General features: G+C 39.9%; 1 protein-coding gene across 6 annotated transcripts in view; it reads left to right on the top strand.

The window, feature by feature from the left end:
* SBF2 (SET binding factor 2) overlaps positions 1 to 22,992 on the top strand; it is a 559,107-nt gene that overhangs the window by 240,235 nt on the left and 295,880 nt on the right. For all 6 annotated transcript variants that reach the window (XM_073347556.1, XM_073347555.1, XM_073347560.1 and 3 more), the window contains exon 3: positions 15,498 to 15,635. In XM_073347556.1, the coding sequence (XP_073203657.1) occupies positions 15,498 to 15,635 (138 nt within the window). The remainder of the gene's footprint in view (positions 1 to 15,497; positions 15,636 to 22,992) is intronic.

Below are 22,992 nucleotides of genomic sequence, written 5' to 3'. Positions count from 1 at the left end.
GAGTTGTTCATGCCCTAAGCAACATCTGACAGCATGGGGAGGATTCAGATTAAGATACATGTAACCGGGAATTCATTGAGATGAACCTCTGCATATTCACACTTCCTGCCCATCTTCCTCATTTCTTCAGAGGCTAGAAATTCCTAAATTAATTGAAGAAACTAAAAGGTTCCCCACCTGGCTAACGGCAGGTGGAGGGTCCTCAAATCCATGTGGGCTCTCCCCGTCTGGGCTCAGGCAGGGAGAAGGGGGTTGCCTCGGAGCCTCAGCCTGGCCCTCAGTGTAGATAATTTTTGCAGATTGTGGATTGGATGCGGATACACATTTGTGTATCCGCACAGGGCTCTAAAAATAATACCGAAAGTCCTTGGGAACTCATGTGGCTTTCCTAAATTGTTTTCAAGCAGCAGAACAAAAAAATATTTCCTTACATTCTGAAAGCTGAATCTAGCATTAAAACTATAATATAAAGTCAGTTTGAAGGACCAATTTCAATTTTTTGTTGTACTATATCTAACTATTGCTTGTAGACTTATGTTCAGCTGGATGCACAGCTGAGTAGCAGATATTGTCAACAGAGGGGAAAAGGAACTAGTTAGAGCTCCACATCAAAGAGAGAATGAGGGCTGAATAAATGTTAATGGATATTCTCTTAAGGGTGACATTATTCTGCTTCTGGTTTGATTCTTTTTGATTTTTTTCTCAGAAGAAAAGGATTTCCAGCCTTTAGATGTCAGAAAAATACTTAATTTGATGATCATGTCAAGTTTTCAGAATGAAATTTTATTTTGGTTTGTTTGAGGTTGCCAAGAAATCACTCCCTGTATGAAAATATCCATCACCAAATGAATTTTTAGCATATAGTTTTGACAAAATAGACCCCCTGTATTCACTCACTAAATACTATTGTAATAATCTTTGTACAAAATATGCCTTGTAAGTTAACTCAAAGCTTGTCTCTTTCACCGACATAAGTTGGTCCAATAAAAGATACTGCCTCATCCACCTTGTCTGTTTCAAGATTTCATAGTGTCATTCGAATTCAGGAATTTTATATTTGTATTCATTTATATTATAAATTGGTCTGAGCTACTCTAAGGGTTGGGATTTTTGTTTGATGTTTGATCCAGATTTGGATTCTCACATGTACGTATTACACTCAAAAGTTGAGAAGTGTTTGGGGTTGTGGTTTGTGCTCATATCTACTTTTATAGGCTTTGAAAAAGGCTTTAGGAGAAGTAATCCTTAGCTAGCATATTTTATTGCTTGGAATTTTAAAACGTACCTGTCTTGAATATGATGAAAACCATGTCTCGTGGTAAAAATTGCAGGGAAGATGGATGCTGTTAGGGGGCTTATTCCTTCATCCACTTCCCTGGTCCTTCTCGCATGAACAGAGAGCAACAATACCCGAAGTCCAAAGGTGCAAACAATTTGATGTTTATTGGGGTAAACTTCCAGATTCCAGTTTCCTTCCTTAGTGTCCCCCTTCCCAGCTCCGACACCACAGAGCCTTACACCTGTGTCCCTGTTCCCATTCCTGCCCTTAGCCAAACATGATTCCAGTTTCACCCACCCACCCACACACTTCCTGACTGACTGCAGACTATATAGTAAAACGTGAGTTCTGCTTAGCTATACCTTAACCAGTCATTTTACTGAAATTTAACTAACCAATCCTAACATATTGTAACATGATTATGTAACCAATTATATCCCACCACCTTAATTAGTTTACACCCAGCAAAATTAATTATACAGCAGACAGAAACAATCACAGAACCAGACAGAGATTATACAGACAAACAATAGCAAAGTGGGAACTATAATGACAAAACAATACAGAAATGAGGATTTCACACCCCAGCTATTGATAACTGAGTTCTTGCCAGACAGGATGCTATCAAACTAAATTTCCTTTTATATTTTCTAGGCACTTCCCTTTCTCTGGAGGCAGTGGGCATTATCAGGACAGGATTGTATTCCTAACAGCCCAGTAGCACCTTATTTCAATGTGACTAGTTTGGAATGTGAGGATGTGACCGGTCGCTTCCCAGCTTATGGCTGCCTCTGTTGCTCAGCCAAAGGCCTTAGCCTAAGAACAGGGCCTCAGACTGTGACAGTAAGAGAAGGACCTTACACTGGCAGACAGTGATTTTGATTTTCTTTTATACCTCTAGCTAGCCAAGTGATAAGAATACACCTAAATTCTTAGAGTATAGGCCTTTACAGACAGGCCTGAATATCTATATCCTAACAGATGCTTTCCCTTTTTTACATGCTCTAAATTTAAAGATTATTTCTGTGTCTTTTTAATGAAGTGTTCTTTTAATGAAGACCTCTGAAATATATTTTATACTTATCTTTAGGTGCATATAGACAGTATTGCACTGTAAAATCATCATAGCATTTAACAAAAAACAGCTCTATGGATTTAGGAGAGTCTACATTTTTGGAAGAAGATGTTAGAGAACTGCAACAGTTTAAAACTAAAATTGCACAAATATTTTATTTCTAGTTTCCTGTTCAGTATAGCCCCTGTAGGAAAAGTTTGCAGAGCATACAAAAGAGAGAGGCAGCATCAAAGCGTAAGGAGAGAGGCTGTTTGTGCTCTGTGTGTGTGTGTGTGTCTGTGTGTGTGTGTGTGTCTGTGTCTGTGTACAGCACCTAATACCACAGAGTCTTGGTCCTTGACTGGGGCTTCTAAGTGCAACCACAATACAAATACTTGATAATACTTCAGTCTCATATCTTGTAATATAGCTTACATGAGATGACATTTGTACATGTCTGTATTCATCAGGCTGGTTGTTTTGCACATTACTTGCTTAAACCAAGAATTTGGTTCAGTAAAAATGTTTATGTAGCACAGAACACAAAATTTTGCCCAAGGTTCACTGCTGCAGACAGAGCCATACGGAGTTTCCCTCTGTTCCCAGACAGGATTGCATGCATTACGTCTGTTCTACACTCAAATACTGAGCCTAATCTCCTGACAAAATACCACACTTGTAAAATTTGATAATCATTTCATACCCCTTTACAACCCTTTCACGCTTACACAGAGAATACCACCTAAGCCTATATGTTCCTCTACCCATCATTAGATCCACAGACTGCTTTGTATCCCACCTCACTACTGAAAATGACTGTGGCAAGAAGAACCCAGTGCCCTGCTACTGACACAACCTACACAATTTTGTATTGAAATCATGCAGACTGGAAGCTCCAGGTACACATATACCTCTTTCCTTTGATCACACATGTGGGGAGACTCAGACCCAGAACTCTTCATATTGCAGTCCCAGCTCTATGACACTTCTCAAACTCATCCCTGGATGTTTTCATATCACAAACACACCTTTACCAACCTGTCTCCACCATTCGGTACAGCTACACCTAACGCTGAAAGTAACTGGAGTGCATGTAGATCAATGATTCTCAACCAGGGGAGAATGGTTGAGGAGTACACATATACACACGTGTACTTCCGTGTACTCCTGTGTATGTGTACTCCTGCGGGTACGCAGAGGTCTTCCAGGAGGTACATCAACTCATCTAGATATTTGCCTAGTTTAACCACAGGCTACAAAAAAGCACTAGCGAAGTCAGTACAAACTAAAATTTCATACAGACAAATGACTTGTTTATACTGCTCTATATACTATACACTGAAATGTAAGTACAATATTTATATTCCAATTGACTTATTTTATAATTATATGGTAAAAATAAGAAAGTAAACAATTTTTCAGTAAGTGTGCTGTGACACTTCTGCACTTTTATGTCTGATTTTGTAAGCAAGTGAGGTGAAATTGGGTGTACGCAAGACAAATCAGACTCCTGAAAGGGATACAGTAGTCTGGAAAGCTTGAGAGCCACTGATGTAGATAATTCCCAGTGGCTCTTGCCACCTCCAGGGCGGTAGAATTTAAGGTTGTGTGGGTGTATGCTTTAACTTTTTATTTCCTGGTTTTCAGAAGTTTGTTTTGCTGAACTTGACATTTTGGAAGGGCATGAGCTATCACTGGACAACTTAACTCTGGATTAACAAAAATTTTGCATTTCATTACTATAGTGGTTTAACTGTACTAATATTATTATGCCAGTAAAATTCATCATATAGATACACCCTAAATCTTTCCTGCCCCATTCTCCTTCCCTTAGCACAGCATCTCCCACGGAGGATGATAGAAATAGATTTTTTCCTAAGTTTGCTGAAAAATGTATGCATACAGCTGGCAGTGTTCAGAAGTCACATGTACTCACTGTCTTCCTACTGTTTACTAATCGGTACCAATCGTGAGCGTTTTGAGAATATGAACTACAGTCACGTTAAGAAAAGTAATTACAGCATTCATATAGAATTGAATATACTGAAGATTCTGTAAATTTAAACTTGGTATGAAAATTTGGAGCTGTCATCACAGCATTTGTCGTCAAAAAATAGGTGGAACAACACTCTCTCGCCAGCTGACAGATATTGCCTGAGTGAGTGTTAAGGCTAATTCCCCACTCTGGCACTTCGAGTGCAGAAGGTGTAGGCCCGCAAGGATTCTAAAAATTAATACTGGCCACTCCAGGCTTGTATTAAACTCCCAAGGGTTACAGCTTTTGTCTGATCTTGGATTGGTAGATGCTGCCACCACCCAAGTATAGAACTCCTTTGAGAGCCCAGGAAGGCGCACTTGGGAATTCCTTTCTGTGGGGTACCCTCAAGGGAAGAGCTGAGGGGGGGGAAAAAAGGAAATCAGCTGTTGCCACCAGCTACTTAAACAACATGTGCACAAACCTCTTAAGACACAAAAATTCAATACTGTTCTTAAAAAAGGTACATTTTATTAATATAAAAAAAAAGAAAGAAAATACATCTGGGAACTCAGGCTATTGCTAGATTTTAAAAGAGCAACTACAAGAATTTAGCACCAAGAATAGCTTTCTTGAGGTTCAGCTGAAATGTTACAAGCAAAATAAAGAGATAAACCTAATCGCATCTTCCTAAACATCTCCTGATCTACTTACATATCTGGGGTTTTAAATGTGTAGTTTCTTGGTATGATACCAAGGATTTTTCATACCTGGCCCCAAGCTTTTTACAGCATCACTGCTGCCCTGTCTCCTTCTCCCCAGGAGAACGACAGACAGAAGGAGAGTCTTTTTTTTCAATTTTAAAAAATTCTAGGCTTTCAATTGGCTCTTTTGGCCAGGTGCCCACTCTCTTTCTTTTACCTATGCATAGCAGTGAAACTTTTTAACCCTTTACAGGTAGAGCAATTAGAGAACAGCTACTAAGAGGGATTCTATAGCGACTGGCTAGCTGGATGCCCATAAAAGGGAGCTACCCCCTCCCTTCATTTATCACAGAGAGATTCTATTGAAATTTGCTTTTCTGCACTGGGATGTATCTATATAGGCATCTCAAAAACTATAATTTTTAAGAACAAAATTATCAGACTTTAGTATTGGCAGAAATTGGTCTGTCTTGGTAATAACAAAGTGTAAATGTAGTCTTTAGGTTTTTTTCACTGTAAGGTATTTTCTCTATCCCTGGAATCGTTGTGGCTCTTTCTTCACCCTCTCCAGTTTTTGAACAATCTTTTTAAAATGCAGACACCAGAACAGGACATGGTATTCCAGTATTTCTCGCCAATGCTGTATACAGAGGTAAATAACCTCCTACTCCTGCTTTCTACTCATTTTTATATATCCGAGGATCGCACTGGGAGCTCTTGTTTAATTACTTGTTTACTCTGACCCCTAAATCCTTCTCGGCTTCACTGCTTCTTAGGAAACAGTCCCTCATTTTGTAGGTATGTTTCTAGATGTATAACTTTGAACTTGACTGTATTAAAACATTTTGTTTGGATGTGTTCAGTTTCCCAAGTGAATCAGATCGCTCTGTGCTACTGCCCTATTCACATAATTATTTATCACTCCGCCAATCTTTGTTTCATCGACAGATTTTATCAGCAGTGATTTTATATTTACCTACATATCATTGACGAAAATGTTGAATAGTGTCCAGCCTATTACTGATTCCTGTGGACACTGTTCCCTCTAAGCTGTGCACGTGTGCGCGCGCACACAGATCCTAAACCCTGCACACACGGCAAAACACTGCACGCACAAAAATTTGCACAGAAGAAATTTTTTGCGCACACGGCCAGTCAAAAATTAGAGGGAACATTGCCATGGAACCCTCCTCAGTAATGATTTCCCATTAGCAAATATTTTTTTGAGATCTGTCAGTTAGACAGCTCTTAATCCATTTAATTTTTCCTTCATTGATATTATTTAGTATTAATTTTTTTTATCAGAATGTCATGTGGTACTTAGTCAAATGCCTTTCAAAAGTGTCTGTATTGCACCAATGCAGTTACCTTTATCAGCCAAACTTGTAATCCCAAAGAATGAAATCAGGTTTGTTTGACTAGATCTAATTTCCATAAAACCATGTTGTGATTGGCATTAATTGTATTTCTATCCTTTAATTCTTTTTCAGTTGAATAATGTATCAGTTTTTCCATTATTTTGCCCAGGATTGCTATCAGGCTCACCAGACTGTAGTTACCTGGGTTATCTTGCTTTCCCTTTTTGAATTTTTGCACAACATTAGCGCTTCTTTCATCTTCTGGAATTTCCCCGGTATTCCAAGATTTATTAAAAGTTAACATCAGTGCGCCAAAGATCTCCTCAGTCTTTTTTGGGAGTCTTCAGTGCAAGTCATCTGGGCCAGCTAATTTAAAAACAGTTTATCCTTAGTAGATGTTGTTTAACATCCTCCTCATTACTAGTAGACTGGAAGGAGGAGGCAGTCTACTGCTATTGATAGGGCACTGGAGGTGAAGGAGGAGGTAGAGGCATTGAGGTGTATTGATAGAGCACTGGATTGGAACTTGGGAGACTTGGATTCTGTTCACAGGTCTACTCCTGACCAGCTGTGTGACTTTGTGAAAATCACTTCAACTCTCTGTGCCTCTGTTTCCCATTTTACCTTCCTGTGTCTTTTCTGTTTCAATTGTGAGCTCTTTGTGGCAGGGATTGTCCCTAAATAGGACAACATGGTCCAGATCTTGTTTGGGGCTTCTAGGTGCTGCTGTAATACAAATAATAATAATGGTGACCTGAGCTGAAGAACTAGTAAAATGATGACCTGACGAGTTCAGAGACAGAAAAATGGGCAGTTGAGAGAAGGAATATTATGCAGCCTGTTTAAAATTAGTGTTTGTTTGGTAATACCTACTTTACAGCAATGCGTTATGTGTTGCTAGAAAGGATGGCTTTGTGAAAGTTTCAACTTCCATTTAAGATGTGAGAGGTTATAATCAGTACATATGCTCTGAGATCTTCAATACGTTCCCTAGCAAAACCAGAGAGGATCAGATTTAGCTTTCCTAATATTTTCCTATAAAACCCAAATTAGTACATGGGACTTCTGTGGTTGGTGAGAAAAATCTTTTTGGCCTTCAAAACCTTCTTTAAGACTCTGCTTTGCCATTGTGAAGCGTACAAAAACAACAGGTAGGCTGCTGGTATGCTAAGACCACAGCCCTCCGTGTTGACCATATTTCTGTTTCCTTTTACTCTCCCATCTGTCTGTATCCATCTGTTGATTTTCTTATCTTCTATTTAGATTTTAAACTCTTTAGAACAGAGACTGTCTTTTTGTTCTGTGTTGGTACAGCACCTAGCACGCTGAGGTCCTGGTCCATTACTGGAGCTCCTAGGCGTCATGATAATACAAATAAATAATAAAGTAGGTACAAACTTAGTTTTTAAAGTATTCTTTCCAAGTCAACTTTAAACATATAAATGTCCCCTTCAAGTATTTGCAGTTTGTTTATTTCAGCATTGTGAATTTGAAAGTGATATTGGAAAAGGTATAGGTGTTTAAAATTATTGTACTAGAATTATCTCAAGTTGTGTAACTCCTGGAAATAAAATATATGACAAAGCTTAATGTTCCTTCAAGCTTTGGAGCTGTGCTGAACTATACAAGTAGATATGCTTTCATAAAAAGATACAGGGACAGAGTTGGGAAAATGTCTTTAAAAACCTGTCAGGCAACAAGTTATAACCAGCAGTTTATAAACATTGGTTTAGATGAGGCTTAACGCCTTTAAAAAGTGTTAGCTGGTCATGCTCAGCCCTAAAGGGGAATCTAGGGTTGACTATGAACCGGTAACACATTTTTAAAGGTATTAAATCCCATCTACACTAGACAATGTAGTAGCTAATACATTTTTAGTTACAACCTATTTTTCTAGTTTAGACCTGGCCTAAGAAAGCAGTTGAGAGTAATTAATGGAAACTTATTTGCTTCCTTGATTAAATTACGGAATGTAATTCCATAGCTTTAGAAATATATGAGCAGCTTTATTTATCTGTACTTTTAGCTCAACTGTTGGAGTATGCATGTTGGATTGTTAGGAATAAAGTTCTTTTCTATTTCATAAATTGCAGGAAATATGAAGCAGTCACCTACCATTAGACTCAGAATGTTATAAATACACAACCATCTTGTCTGGCTTGGTATTTGATAGAAACTGTGTTCTAGTTCCAAGAATTCTGCAAATAAGTGAAACAATATGAAAATGTTTATTTTTTAAACTTCTGCTTCTCATTGTTTACTGTACAGAAGAACCCACATGACCTTTCGATTACATTCTTATTAATAGTGATTTTTGTCTGGTATGGAATTTTAGTAAGAAAACATATTTTTACTGTTCTGACTTAATAACTAGACTGATGTTAATCAGCCTCTCATTACTGTCTAGTAAGTTATATTTGTATTGACTTTTAAGGTTTCCTTCTGTGTTGTTTTCACTGATAAATGTTACGCTAAAGTATCTTAGTGTTTTTATGGAAACTGCATGTCATTCATTATTTTAATTCCTTTGAGGCATACATTTTCCTCAATTTTGATTTTTTTACTTCCTTTCCTGTTTATTTGAAAACATGGAATTTCCCTGTCAGCCAGTAGGGCTCAGACATTTTAGCCAGGATTATGACATTTTCTTTGCTAAACAATGTATTTTTGTTGCTAGTGAAATAAGCAGATCTAGAAGGAATAAATTATATTTCTAATCTTAACCCATGCAAAGTTCCTGTTGACATCAGTGGGAATTAAATAAGCATAAGGACTGTGAAATCAGCATTGATAGCTCACTGCTCTCAGTTCACTACACACCTTTGATTATATTCTGAACCTAGCAGACTGTATTTCCTTTGCACTTGCCTGTGCAGCCCTCTTTTCCCCTTCACATTATAATTTAGGTGTAATTTTCATTTATCCGTCATTTATAGTAGCCCCCCTAGTAATGGTTTATTCAAGTTAGACTAATACAATTGGCATGTAAATAACTCTCGTTTTAATATTTATTCAAAAAACTGTGTTAAAAGAATATTAAGGTTGTAAACTCAAGCACTGAGAAGTTGGGAAATGCCAGTATTAAGGTTGCAAATTTAATTCGACCCCCTTATGTGTTGTGATAGTCTTTAATTATATGATCATATACTATGTTTTCTGCAGGATCCCTGTCTCGTCAGTGTACAGGCTAGACCTAGCTCACAGAATAGGTATTTCTTCTTTGGATTATAGTCTAAGTTCCCTGGAAGCTGTGCAGCTGCGCAGCAGCCTATTTAGCGCTGCGCAGGCACTCAAGGAACCCGTCCAGGGACCTGCCGAGTGGAGGGGCGCCCCTCCCCTGGCCCCAACTCTGCTGCAGCGCAGCCAGAGTGGCCCGGACCCAGCTGCGGACGGGTTTCCTGGGGCAGTTCTCCCCTGGCCTGGACCTGCTAGGGCCGGGGGAAGGGCGCCTATCCTGCAGCCCCAACCCCAGAGCTGCCGCGGCGGGGAGAGGCACCTCTCCCCTCCCAACCCCAGAGCTGCCGAGCCGGGGGGAGCCGTAGCCCCTGAGCACCCTCCTGCACCCCAAACCCCTCACCCTCTGCCCCACCCCCAGAGCCCTCACCTCCTGCATCCCAATCTTCTGCCCCAGCCCTGATCCCCTCATCCCCAGCCCAACCCCAGAGCCTGCACCCCCAGCCGGAGTCCTCACACTCCTGCACCCCAACCCTCTGCTCCAGCACTGAGACTCCTCCCATACTCCAAACCACTCGGTCCCACCCCCACCACATGAATTTTGTTATGTCGCACATCACCTCCATATTGGTGCACATAACAAAATTCATTCCGCACATGGGTGGGAAAAATTAGAGGGAACACTGGTTATGATCCCAGTGTGTATTCCACTCTGGGATGTGCACATGCTACATGCACCTGAGACCAGAAGACTTTGCTAGCAGCGTCCATTGGTTCACGCCTGCATTCCTCGTCTCCTTGTTCCATTGGTCCATGCCTCTGTCCCTCATCTCCTTGAGATCCGACCTGAGGGCATACGGGGCAAAGCAGATGGACTGTCTCTCCAGTTGCTCTCTACCACTCATGATCTGAGACAGAACTTCAGTATCCACAGGGTTAGCTAACATTCCTCTTGTTCAAACTTTGTCCTCATCTGTAAATAGCTTTCAAGATCTGTTAGTTTTTATAGTTAGTGTATTTTTAGTAACTGTTAATGGTTAGGATTTGGGTCCTTCCCTCCCTTCCTCATACAGGGTTCCTGATATGCTGAGGATCCCAGGTTCAAGAATTGTGTGTCTTGCCCCAGGGCCTTTCTGGTCACTGATGACCACAACAGGTGCCTCTGCTGCCTCGGGGAAGCTTCTCCTCCCAGTGCAGCATCTGCCGGTCCTTTCCAAGCTGAAACTGTCAAGCCCGGAAGTACAGGTTCCGAAGATTCCTAATAGACCGTGCAATGAGGCCCCAGTCCGAACCTGGCCAGTCAGGCTCCCCTGTACATTGGGCTGAGGCCTCCGAGAACGTCCTTCCGAGCACAGTGGTCTCCAGCTCCAGAGTCGAATGGAGTACAGCTAACAAACAAAGGCAGGAGGAAGGTAAGATCAAATAATCTTACAAGAAATGTGAGAAATCCCCCTCCCAAATCACGATCCTAAAAGAGGACCTCTTCTCTGAAATCCTGTAAGTAGGCTGAGACTCCATCCCCCAATATGGGGGTATCAGAAACTCACATGGAGCACAGTACTGGTTTCCCAGTACCAAAGACCAAGAGCATCCTGAAGCTGGCCCTCAATGAAGGAGTACAGTTGTCTTTGGTACCAGAAAGGGATGGAAGGTGGTGGATGCCTCCTACAGCATCAGTACTGATGCAGACTGAGGAGGAGCTATCAGTGCCAGAGACTGCAGCAAGACCAACACCACTGACACCATCGAAGGAAAGAAGCCCAGCCCGCTCCTTCACTTCAGGGACATTAACATGTATCGTGTTCTGTACCATGTACAGAATCTCTGATACTGTTGGATCTGACCCTAACCAGGGAGGTCCCCAAAGCCATTCACCAGTACCATCGACCAGCAGGGGCATAATAAGACTCCTGATATCATTGGGACTGCCTATTCATGTTGAAGCCACCTCAGACGAGTCTGGTGTCCGTGGGAGAGCTTCACCACTCCCCTCTGCACAAGGGATCAGCTCAAATAGAGGGTTCTGGATATCATGGGTGCCATCCCACTCAGTACAAGTGGTATCCTCCCTTATGGGGACTACTACCCTAATTTCCCTGTGACCCCTCACATTGGCCTTATTGGGGTACTAGGGAAATTAGGGGTCCACACATAAGTCACTCTGAAAACACCAGATCCCATTTGGAATCAAGGCAAACTTCTTCATGGAGGGAAGAACTTCGGCTTCTCCAAGGACAAATGGAGGAGGAAGAGAAACCAGATTAGACAGAAATGCCCGCATCGATAGGGTTCTCATTTTTGTCCGCAGACAAGGCAGTCGCACCAGCCTTGCCATCACCACCTGATAACTACAGGCAGTTGCAGGACCTCCTGACGAGGATTGCAGATACACGCCAGATCCCCATGGAACAAGTACAGGACAGGACCCATCCGCACGAGCTACTGGACATTCTTCAGAGTGCTGGTCCTACTAAGGTGGCACTACCAAGGACTGGCCAATACAGTCTGGCATACTACAGCTACCTGTGCTCCCACTCCAAAGACAATGGAGGAGAAATACTTCATACCAGCTAAGAGAGCAGAATAATTACTCCACCACCCCAGTTCTAACTTGCTATTGGTGCAGGCTGTAGCTAAAAGAAACAGACAACACCAAACTAAATCTACACCCTCTGAGAAAGAGGTGAACTGTTTAGATCTTCGGAAGAAAACTTTACTTTGACATGATTACAGTGCTGCAAAGCAAATTGCCAAGTGTTAATGTTGAAATATGATTTTATTAATTATAATAAATTCTTGGAGTTTACCAACAAACTCTCGCAAGAGGATAGGTTACAGTCTCTGTCAATTATTGATGAAGGTAAATTGTTGGCTAGATCAGACCCCAAACCTCAGTAGATGTAACAGATGCAGTCTCCTACTAAATGGTGACTTTTGTAATCATGCATTAGGCATTGTGGCACCAGTTGTCCAGATTTCCCCAGGAGGTTCAATCCACGATAGAACTTTTGAGAGAAATAATCTGTTCGTCAAAAAGAGAGATGAGTTGCTACTTTCCCTGAAAGACTCAAGAACAACCCTCTGTTCACTGGGTATCTCCCACCTCTCTGTTCTCCTACCAGGGTCTGGGTTATTGTCTCCTGGTGGGAGAACAGAGAGGTGGTCTGCTTTGGGGTTCAAAAGACAGATCTCAGACAGTGATTCTACTAGGGTGGGATGATCACGTAGCACAGGGTACCTGGATCACCAAGAATTCCAGTTACACATAAATCTTCTGGAGCTGTGTTCAGTCAGGAGTGCTGAAACTAGGGATGATAAGCACCCCCTGGCTTGAAGTGGTTTCCATTATATACAGGGTTTACAGTTTTGTTCAATGGCTTTCAGCATCCCCACTACAAAAATTGTTCAAATGCCACTGTGGTGCAGTACACGAAGCCTGCAAGCAGTTCCTACCATTTATTCAACCCTTACATGTCCAAGTCATGTTGAACAACGTTACTACATTAACAAACGGGAGCAAGGTCCACCCCTCTTTGCAAAGAAGTGATTAGTCTCTGGAACTGGTGTATTTGACACTAGACCAGCCTCTTGGCAGCGCACCTCCTAGGGGTACACAGTACATTAGCAGACAGCCTCAGCAGACATTTTTCCAGAGACCACAAATAGTAATTACATGATTCCGTGGGATGGAGCATCTTTCAGCAGTGTTGATACCCAGTGTTGCTATCTTTGTATGTCAAGAGAACAAGAAATATCCCATCTATTGCTCCAGAACAGCTCAAGGCTATGACTCCAGAGGGCGTTGGACAGCTGATGTGAGTTTTTAATCATCCCTCTCTTACCCCATGTTCTGAAGAAGATTAAACAAGGGAACATTGGTGATCCTGATTGCTCCCAAGTAGCCCAGTAGTTCTTGTTTCTGAATATTCTCCAGGTGTCTGTGCACCCATGCATCTGGATTTAGCTCTTCACTGACCTGTTGACCCGGGACAGAGACAGGATTAAATACCCCAACCCAGCATCCCTCCATCTAACAGCATGGTATTTGCATTTAAAGTCATGCTCTGTGGACGTACACGTGCATGTATGAACTGTGATTTTTTTAGAGGCTTGTAACTTGGGCAGATTTTCACAGTGATGGCAAAACATTTGTCCCTGAAACCACAGCAGCCCCCTGTCATATTTCAGATCCCTTCTTCGAAGCAGGGAGATGCTAAAGCTTCCCAGTGAAACATCTGTATAAAAGTTTTTTTAACATGTACTTTTGCCTAACCTCATTATTGAAAAATTTTGGACTGTTTTAGCTGAAATTAAAAAATTATCATCCTGCGACAGGCATCCAGCATGGGATACTTCAGTGTAAATGTTTAGAACATAAGAACGGCCATACTGGGTCAGACTAATGGTCCATCTATCCCAGTATCATGTCTTCTAACAGTGGTCAATGCCAGGTGCTTCAGAGGGAATGAACAGAACAGGCAATCATAGAATGATCCTTCCCCTTGTCCGCTCCCAGCTTCTGGCAGTCAGAGACTAGGGGCACTAACAGCATGGGGTTGCGGCCCTAACTATTTTGGCTAATAGCAATTGATGGACCTATCCTCTATGAACTTATCTAATTCTTTTTGAAACCCAGTAGTAGTTTTGGCCTTCACAACATCTCCTGGCAACAAGTTCCTCAGGTTGACTGTGCATTATGTGAAGTACTTCCTTTTGTTTTACACCTGCTGCCTATTAATTTCATTGGGTGACCCCTGGTTCTTGTTTTATATGAAGGAGTACATAACACTTCCATTTTCACTTTTTCCATGCCATGTCACTTGAAAAGGTTTTTTTCCACTGTTGCAGAAAGCTAATGTGGAAAAATACTTTGCAAATGATAATGTACGTCTTTAAATAAAAAATGAGTTGCATGTCAGAGTTTTAACAATTAATTTTGCATAAGTAAAGCTCAGCTTGAATTTGAATTACTTGTAGCAAAAAAATATGTATTCTGTTTGAATTAATTTATTCAGATTTCTCAGTTTGTAGTGTTACATTATAGTTCAAAAGATTAAATTGTGTGACTACTTCATGCATATTTAATTAGAGGACTGATAAGGAATTGTATAGAAAATAAGCTGTGACTGCTTTAAAAGAGAAAATTCTGGTCAAAGTAGCAATTAGAGTATCGGTTTTAGCAATTTACCTGTTATAAATGCACCGTACCACTAACTTTGGACCTGTTGAGGGCATCCAAAATAGTCCTTGTAATGCAAGTGTCATATTTTTTGGTTAGTCTGCTTGGATTTCTTTTGATGAATAATCTTCAGACTTGAAGGTACTTTCACGCTCTGTAATAGGCAACAGGAAGGGAAACTGCTGGAGACACCTATCCAGTTATATTAATAAGCACCAACCTGCAAAATGTTAAAAGTATTTTACCAGAATTTCAAGACCTGTTTCATCTTTCATATTATTATAGTCTCAATTTATTTTGTTAAGAGATGTTGCAAGGGAATATAGAAATAATTTTAGGATGCAAAATCTCTTGTAAGGTCCACATCAGAATTTGGACTGAGATATTTTTCTCTCCCTACAAGTGCACAAGTCCTGTTGCCATCAGTGTTTGATCAATGCACTTGGAAAGACCTGAATACTGAATTGGGAGGGGCGGGGGGCAGATTCTCAGGTGGTGTAAATTGTCATGACTCCATTGAAATCTATGAAGCTATGACAGTCTACACCAGCTGATGATAGGCCTTAAGATCTGGTAGGTAGCTCTGTTCTTGTTTTGCAGAGTATCATTACATACTGTTGTGCACAGATACTTTTATTTCTTGTATTTATTTTTTATATTTAATGTTTCAAGAAAATTTCTGCTATATTGTTAGAAACTATTTGTGACGCTTTTCTAAAATAGTATTATTGTTGTTTAACTATATTTTGGCATTTTCTTGTTTTCTTTAATTAGTTTTGTCAGCCTGCAGGATGGCAGTTGTCCAGAGAAAGAAAGCAGCCTACATTCTTTGTGGTGGTTTTGACCGATATAGACTCAGAACGGCACTACTGTTCATGCTTAACTTTCTATGAAGCAGAGATCAACCTGCAGGTAAATCTCTTGGAATCAAAAATAAAAAGCAAGAAAAGAGGCATTTGAAAAACAATAAATACTCATAATAGAGTGTTGTTAAATAATTTATTTCAGACAATATTCCTATATTCTTGATATTAAGATGAGGGAATTTTTGTATGTTAAAAGTCTGTATTTGGGTTTGGGGGTTTTTTTTGTTTAATTGAAAGGACACCTCAGAGTACTTATTTGGGATCCTTTTATTTGTTTTTACCCTCCACTATTTGAAAAAAATCGCTTAGAAGAATTAGAATAAAAGTGTTACTCCATACTGGTTTTTTTTTTTTCCTTTTTCTGTCTAGCAGTTATTTTTTGCATGTATTTTTTTATGCAAGGTAAGACAGATGGTGGTGTTTTTTTCATTTACTTCCTTGTTTGTGTATTAGCATAGTGATTGTCATCTCTGCTCCATGAATGGAGTTTGTTAACTTTTGCTCCCTCTGCTGGCTGTCTCTCTCAGAATAACAAAATATTGTAGACCTATATGTTGTTTTAAATGTTAAATGTTGTGTATCTATGTACTGTATATATCTTCTTGTGGTTAATCTCATTTGTTTAGTTCCATTTATTAGCAAAACTAATGGATTAATAAAAAAAATAGATTTTTAGAAATGAAAGGATAGTCCTCAAATTATGCTATTTTTTTAGGTAAATCAGTTTTTAGGTATTAACTATTTGGCAGTGATCCTTTTTAAATGTCTTATTAATTTTTGGACAATTTTAATCAATTCAAAAAAAGGCAAAAAAAGGTAAATTAATTCAGATAGTCTATATTGTGTCATATTATTTGGAATCCTTGGTAGGAAGAACCTAAGGACAAACTTAATGCAATTCATAATTATGAAATTTAATTATGTTTGAAACTTTCCTTCCAACATATAGTATCACTGTAAATAATCACAAATAAAATCTTGGTATTGTTTGTCACTAATGTGTTTCTAAAATTACACATCTAGTACATGTGATCCAAAATTATTTGTTCCTTAAGAGCAGATAGATTTAATTGAAAAAACACTGCTATTATTTCACAATTAACTTTTTTTTAAAAAAAATTCTATTAGTATGATTTCCATGTTCCTGGAGTTGAAATATTACTCTATACTGCTACTGAAAACCTCACTGAATAATTTAAAAAAAAAAAAAAGTTTGCTGAATAGCAGCAATTTTATATTGTACCTTTTAGACACAACTGGAATTTTAAGAATAGCAGGAGAAATCTTGGGTGCACTCTATTTCTTTAGCTCTACAGTTTTTTAAGATGAGTTTCGGGCAAATAAACTAATTGAGGTGAATTGTAGAAATGTAGCCAAAAAACTGGATAGACTTTACTTCAGTACAGTTCATTGAAGATCTACGGATATTTTCATAGATTAAACTAAAAAAAAAAGGTCTTATGTCTTGTCAACTCTTCGTTTGTTTGTTTTTAAAGTATGGAAGGAAATATTCCATAGCAATGCTTTCATGGCTGAGTAAAGCTTGCAAACATGTACTCTTCATCATCACTGTGAATTTCATAATCTCTATACTAATTCTGGCTAGGTCATTATTGATGCTGCAATTTCCAACAACTGCTTTTAATTAATTAACTTCTTGCAAGAAATACTCATTAAACAACTGGTCCCATATGAATTAAAAACTTTATTTCTAATATTGCCTAATAATTAGACAGATGCAAAATAGTAGTAGGATCTTGGTCCATAGAGCACTGTTCCTGCCCATCTTCTGAAGGATGCATATTTTTCAGATGAACTTGCTTTGGTGAAGCTTGTTCCGTGACTGCATTGTTTATAGCCAAACTTCCTGTTTCATTATGAAGCCCAAAGATAATAAGTGGACGTGCCATATTACATGGTCATTAGACAAGAATTGAACACACGTACAACTTTAATGAAAGATAATCTCGTTGAAGCATTGAACTATGTAACTAAGTAATATAGCTTTGACCATCAGCTGTATGTCTCATTAAACAAATGAGTCTGTGAACTGCTGTGTCCGGGACCTAAATGATAAACAATGAAATCTTGGACAATAATTTTTAGTCTTGAGCACAATGTAGATTTGTATTTACCGTTCTAACTCACAAAAAGACTTAAAAAGGGTTGAGTTTCTGAAATAGTTACTTCAAAAAACTAATAATGTTTTCAAGTCCACATGGACCTAATGTTGATTCAATAAGAAGATTATTTAAACACTAAAAGCAGTAATCTGTATTGTATTGTATTGTTTCATGGTACACTGTTTCCCTGTGAGATAGAGAACAGTAACAAGTATTTTTTCTAAATACCTTGAAACTCAACTGTGGAAACGGAACACTATACTTAAAAGCCTAGCAGCTGTAACACAGTAGGATCCTAGTATTAAATAAATTCACACTTCTCTTGTGAGCCTTTCAGTGGCTCTAAAATAGACAATCTAGATACTGAGCATCTAGATACTGAGATAAATTAACTGAGAACCTTGAATTTAACCTTGTGAAGTAAGCTCCCACTGTCCACATTCAGCCTTGTTTCTCAGTGCGACATTGTGTATGACGAAATGTATTCAATATAAAGCATATAAAATGTAGATTGCATTTTAAATTACATGGCCACTTATAGGTATCATATATCCATCAGCTTATTTAGTTAGTTGAATATACATATTCTGCAAATGATTGCACATGTCTATTCCACTTAGATGTTTGAGTGCCCCGGGCATTCAGACTGGAGAGTTTTCTCTACTCATACCTGTTGGGATGGAGCATGTATCCTTGTGCCCAACAGGAGGTATAAAGGATAAAGCCACCTTGTACCTCCCTCAGTTTCTCCTTACCATCCATTTCTAGAAGTTAGAGCTCCTTGCGTACTGTTGCAGTTGGGTGCTGAAATAAGAATTCCCATACCAAGCTACAAAAGCAACCTTAGCACCAGATTTAAAAAAAAGTATTAAAATGCCCCAGATTCCCCCTCAAACCCAACTCCTTAAAAACCCTTTCTGAATTCCATTACAGTAACTCCTCACTTAATGTTGTAGTTCTGTTCCTGAAAAATGCGACTTTAAGCGAAACGATGTTAAGCGAATCCAATTTTCCCGTAAGAATTGATGTAAATAGGGGGGTTAGGTTCCAGAGAAATTTTTTTCACCAGACAAAACACACAGTATAAGTTTTAAACAAACAATTTAATACTTTACACAGCAATGATGATTGTGAAACTTGGTTGAGGTGATGAAGTCAGAGAGGGTGGGATATTTCCCAGGGAATGCCTTACTGCTAAATGATGAACTAGAACAGCTGAGCCCTCAAGGATTAACACATTGTTATTAATGTAGCCTCACACTCTACAGGGGAGGGGAGACAGCATGGCAGACAGAAACACACACTCTGTGTATGTGAGACAGAACATGAGAACATAAAAATGGCCATACTGGGTCAGACCAAAGGTCCATCAAACGCAGTATCTTGTCCTCTGACGGTGGTCAATGTCAGGTTCCTCAAAGGGAATGAACAGACAGGTTATCATCAAGTGATCCATGCCCTGTCACCCAATCCCAGCTCCTGGCAAACAGAGGCTAGGAATACCATCCCTGCCCATCATGGCTAATAGGTCCATCAGTGGCTATCTTTCATGAATCTATCTAGCTCCCTTTTGAACCCCGTTATAGTACTGGTCTTCACAACACCCTCTGGCAAGGAGTTCCAGGGGTTGACAGTGCATTGGGTGAAAAAATACTTCCTTGTGTTTGTTTTAAACCTGCTACCTATTAATTTCATTTGTTGGCCCCTTGTTCTTGTATTATGAGAAAAAGTAAATAACACTTCCTTATTTACTTTCTCTGATTTTATAGACCTCTATCATATCTCCCCATTAGTCGCCTCTTTTCCAAGCTGAAAAGTCCCAGTCTTCTTAATCTCTCCTCATACGGAAGCCGTTCAAGACCCCTAATAATTTTTGTTGCCCTTTTCTGAACCTTTTCCAATTCCAGTATATCTTTTTTGAGATGGGGCGACTACATCTGCACGCAGTATTCCATGTGTGGGCATACCATGGATTTATATAGAAGTAATATGATATTTTCTGTCTTATCTATCCCTTTCTGGGTGATTCCCAACATTCTGTTCACTTTTTTGGCTGTCACTGCACATTGAGTGGATGATTTCAGAGAACTATCCACAAGGACTCCAAGATCTCTTTCTTGAGTGGTAAAAGCTAATTTAGACCCCATCATTGTATTTGTATAGTTAGGATTAGGATTATAGAGAGACGCGCATTGCCCCTTTAAGTACACTGACTCCACTCTAAGTACTTTTGCCTTTTTAAGTAGATCAGGAAGTTGAGAGAGCCCCTGCTGCCAGCACTGCGCCTTCCATTCTACTTCCAGACTGAATAACCTGACCTGAGTCCTGTCTTGTCCCCCTGCTCTATGGAAATGGGGTAAGCGAGGGGGAGAGGGGGTCACCCTGACATTAGCCCCCTTCTTTCCCCCCCGCATAGCAAGCAGGAGGCTTCCGGGAGCAGCAATGGCAGTGGGGGGAGGGACAGCTGAACTGCTGGCAATTGATATCCTGCTGGGCAGCGGCCGCACAGGGAACTTAGGGGAGCGGGGAGCTGATGTGGGGCTGTCAGTCTACCCTGATTCCAAGCCCCCACCAGCTGCTCTTTCTGCAAGCAGTGGACAAAGCAGGCAGCTGCCAAACAACGTTATAAGGGAGCATTGTGCAACTTTAAACGAGCATGTTTCCTAATTGGCCAGCAACGAAACAATGTTAACCAGGACAACTTTAAGTGAGGAGTTACTGTAGTTTCTAACCGCTGCCAGAAGTTTGTTTCCCTTTGACCATCCAACGCACAAGGGTAATTTCTCCCTTTATTGTTGAGTATTCCATGTTCAAACTAACAGACGTAAGACGGGACAATAGATGGGGAAGCCTCTGAGTTATTACAGAGAATTCTTTCCCAGGTATCTGCCTGGTGGGTCTTGCCCACATGCTCAGGGTCTGATTGCCATATTGGGAGTTGGGAAGGAATTTTTCCCTGGGTCAGATTGGCAGAGACCCTGGGGTTTTTTCACCTTCTTCTGCAGCACGGGGCACAGGTCACTTGGAGGCTTAAAGTAATGTAAATGGTGAATTCTTTATAACTTGAAGACTTTAAACAATGATTTGAAGAGTTCAGTAACTAAGTCAGAGGTTAGGGGTCTTTTTCAGGAATGGGTGAGGTTCTGTGGCCTGCAATGTGCAGGAGGTCAGACTAGATGATCACGATGGTCCTTTCTGACCTTGAAGTCTATGAGTCTATGAGGAAAAAAAAATACTCAGCTCATTCTTTCCCCTGCCACTGGAAATGTTGATAAACCCTGAGAGCAGTATTCAGAAGATTCATAGAAATGTTGGGCTGGAAGGGACCTCAACAAGTCATCAAGTCCAGATACCTGCACTGTAGCAGGACCAAGTAAACCTAGATGATCCCTAACATGTGTTGTTCAGCTTGTTTTTAAAAGCTTCCAATGATGTGGACTCCACAACCTCACTTGGAAGCCTATTTGAGAGCTTACCTGCCCTTATCGTTAGAAAGTTTTAATATCTAGCCTAAATCTCTTTTGCTTCAGATTAAGCCCATTACGGCTTGTCTTATCTTCAGTGTACACGGAGAACAATTGATCATCGTCCTCTAACAGCCCTTAACATACTGGAAGACTGTTATCAGGTCCCCCTTCAGTCTCCTTTTCTTAAGACTAAATATTCCCGGTTTTTTAAATCTTTCCTCATAGGTAAGGTTTTCTAAACCTTTTATCATTGTTGTTGCTCTCCTCTGAACTTTTTCCAATTTGTCCACATCTTTCCTAAATTGTGGTGCCCAGGATTGGACACAGCCCTCCAACTTGGGCTTACCAGTGCTGAGGAGAGTAGGACAACTACCTCTTGTGTCTTACATGTGACACTCTCTTGTTGATACGCCCCAGAATCATATTAGTGTTTTTTTAGCAGCAGCAGCACATTGATGACCCATATTCAGTTTGGGATCCATTATAACACCTGATCCTTTTCAGTAGTACTACCGCTTAGACACTTACTCCCCATTTTGTAGTTGTGATTTGGGGTTTTTTTTCTTCCTAAATGAAGTACTTTGTACTTGTTTTTATTGAATTTCATCTTGTTGGATTCAGACTAATTCTCCAGTTTGTCAAGATCATTGTGAATTTTAAACCTATCCTTCAAAGTGCTTGCAACCCCTCCCAGCTTAGTGTCATCTGCAGATTTTTTTAAGCATTCTCTTTACTCTATTATGCAAGTCATAAATGACAATATTGAATAGTACTGGATCCACGGATGACCCTTGTGGGACCCATTTAATACGCCCTCCCAGTTTGACAGAAAACCATAGATAACTACTCTTTGAGTACCATCTTTCAACCAGTTGTGCCCCCACCTCATAGTAATTTCATCTAGAAATTTCCCTAGTTTGCTTATGAGAGTGTCAAGTGGAACTGTCTCAAAAACCTTACTGAAATCCAGGTATATCGCATTTACTGCTTCCCCTTTCTACAAGGTCAGTAATCTTACCAAAGAAGGAAAATAAGTTGGTCTGGCACGATTCGTTCTTGACAAATCCATGCTGACTATTCCTTATAACCCTATTATCTTCCAGGTGCTTATAAATTGATTGTTTAATAATTTGCTCAAGTATGTTTCAGAGTACTATCGTTAGGCTGACTGGTCTATTATTCCCCGGGTCCTCCTTGTTCCCTTTTTAAAGATAAATACTATGTTTGCCCTTCTCCAGTCTTCTGGGTCCTCTCCTATCCTCCAGGAAGTCTCCAAGATAATTGCCAATGGCTCCGAGGTTGCTTCAGCTAGTTTCTTAAGTACCCTAGGATGAATTTCATCAGGCCCTGCTGATTTGAATACATCCAACTTATCTAAATATTATTGAACATACCTGTGCTGCTCTTATGTACTCCTCATGAATTTGACCATATTTCCACATTTTGTATAATTTCATGTCATTAAAGAGCTCCAGATGGAGTCATATTGGCTTCTCACTATTCTTCCAATCTTTCCTTTGTATTGGAATAGTTTTCTGTTGTGCCTTTAATATTGTCTTCTTGAGGAACTGCCAGCTCTCCTGAACTTCTTTTCCCCTTAGATTTTCTTCCTATGCATTCATCATTTTCTTTGCATTCTTCATCATTTAATTTTTCAAAATTCACTCTCAAAACTCCATTTGTTGTTTTGTGTAACTTTAGTACGATAGCCAAGCCATGGGTGGTTTAATAAAAACACATTTTTGTTATTCAATTCCTAGCACAACGAGCCCCTTATCTCTGAATAGGGCTTCTAGATGCCACTATAATACAA

This window comes from Lepidochelys kempii, chromosome 6, assembly GCF_965140265.1.
Source record: "Lepidochelys kempii isolate rLepKem1 chromosome 6, rLepKem1.hap2, whole genome shotgun sequence".
Lineage (NCBI taxonomy): Eukaryota > Metazoa > Chordata > Testudines > Cheloniidae > Lepidochelys > Lepidochelys kempii.
The sequence above is the reverse complement of the archived record's forward strand: the minus strand, read 5'-3'. Positions and strand labels throughout refer to the sequence as shown.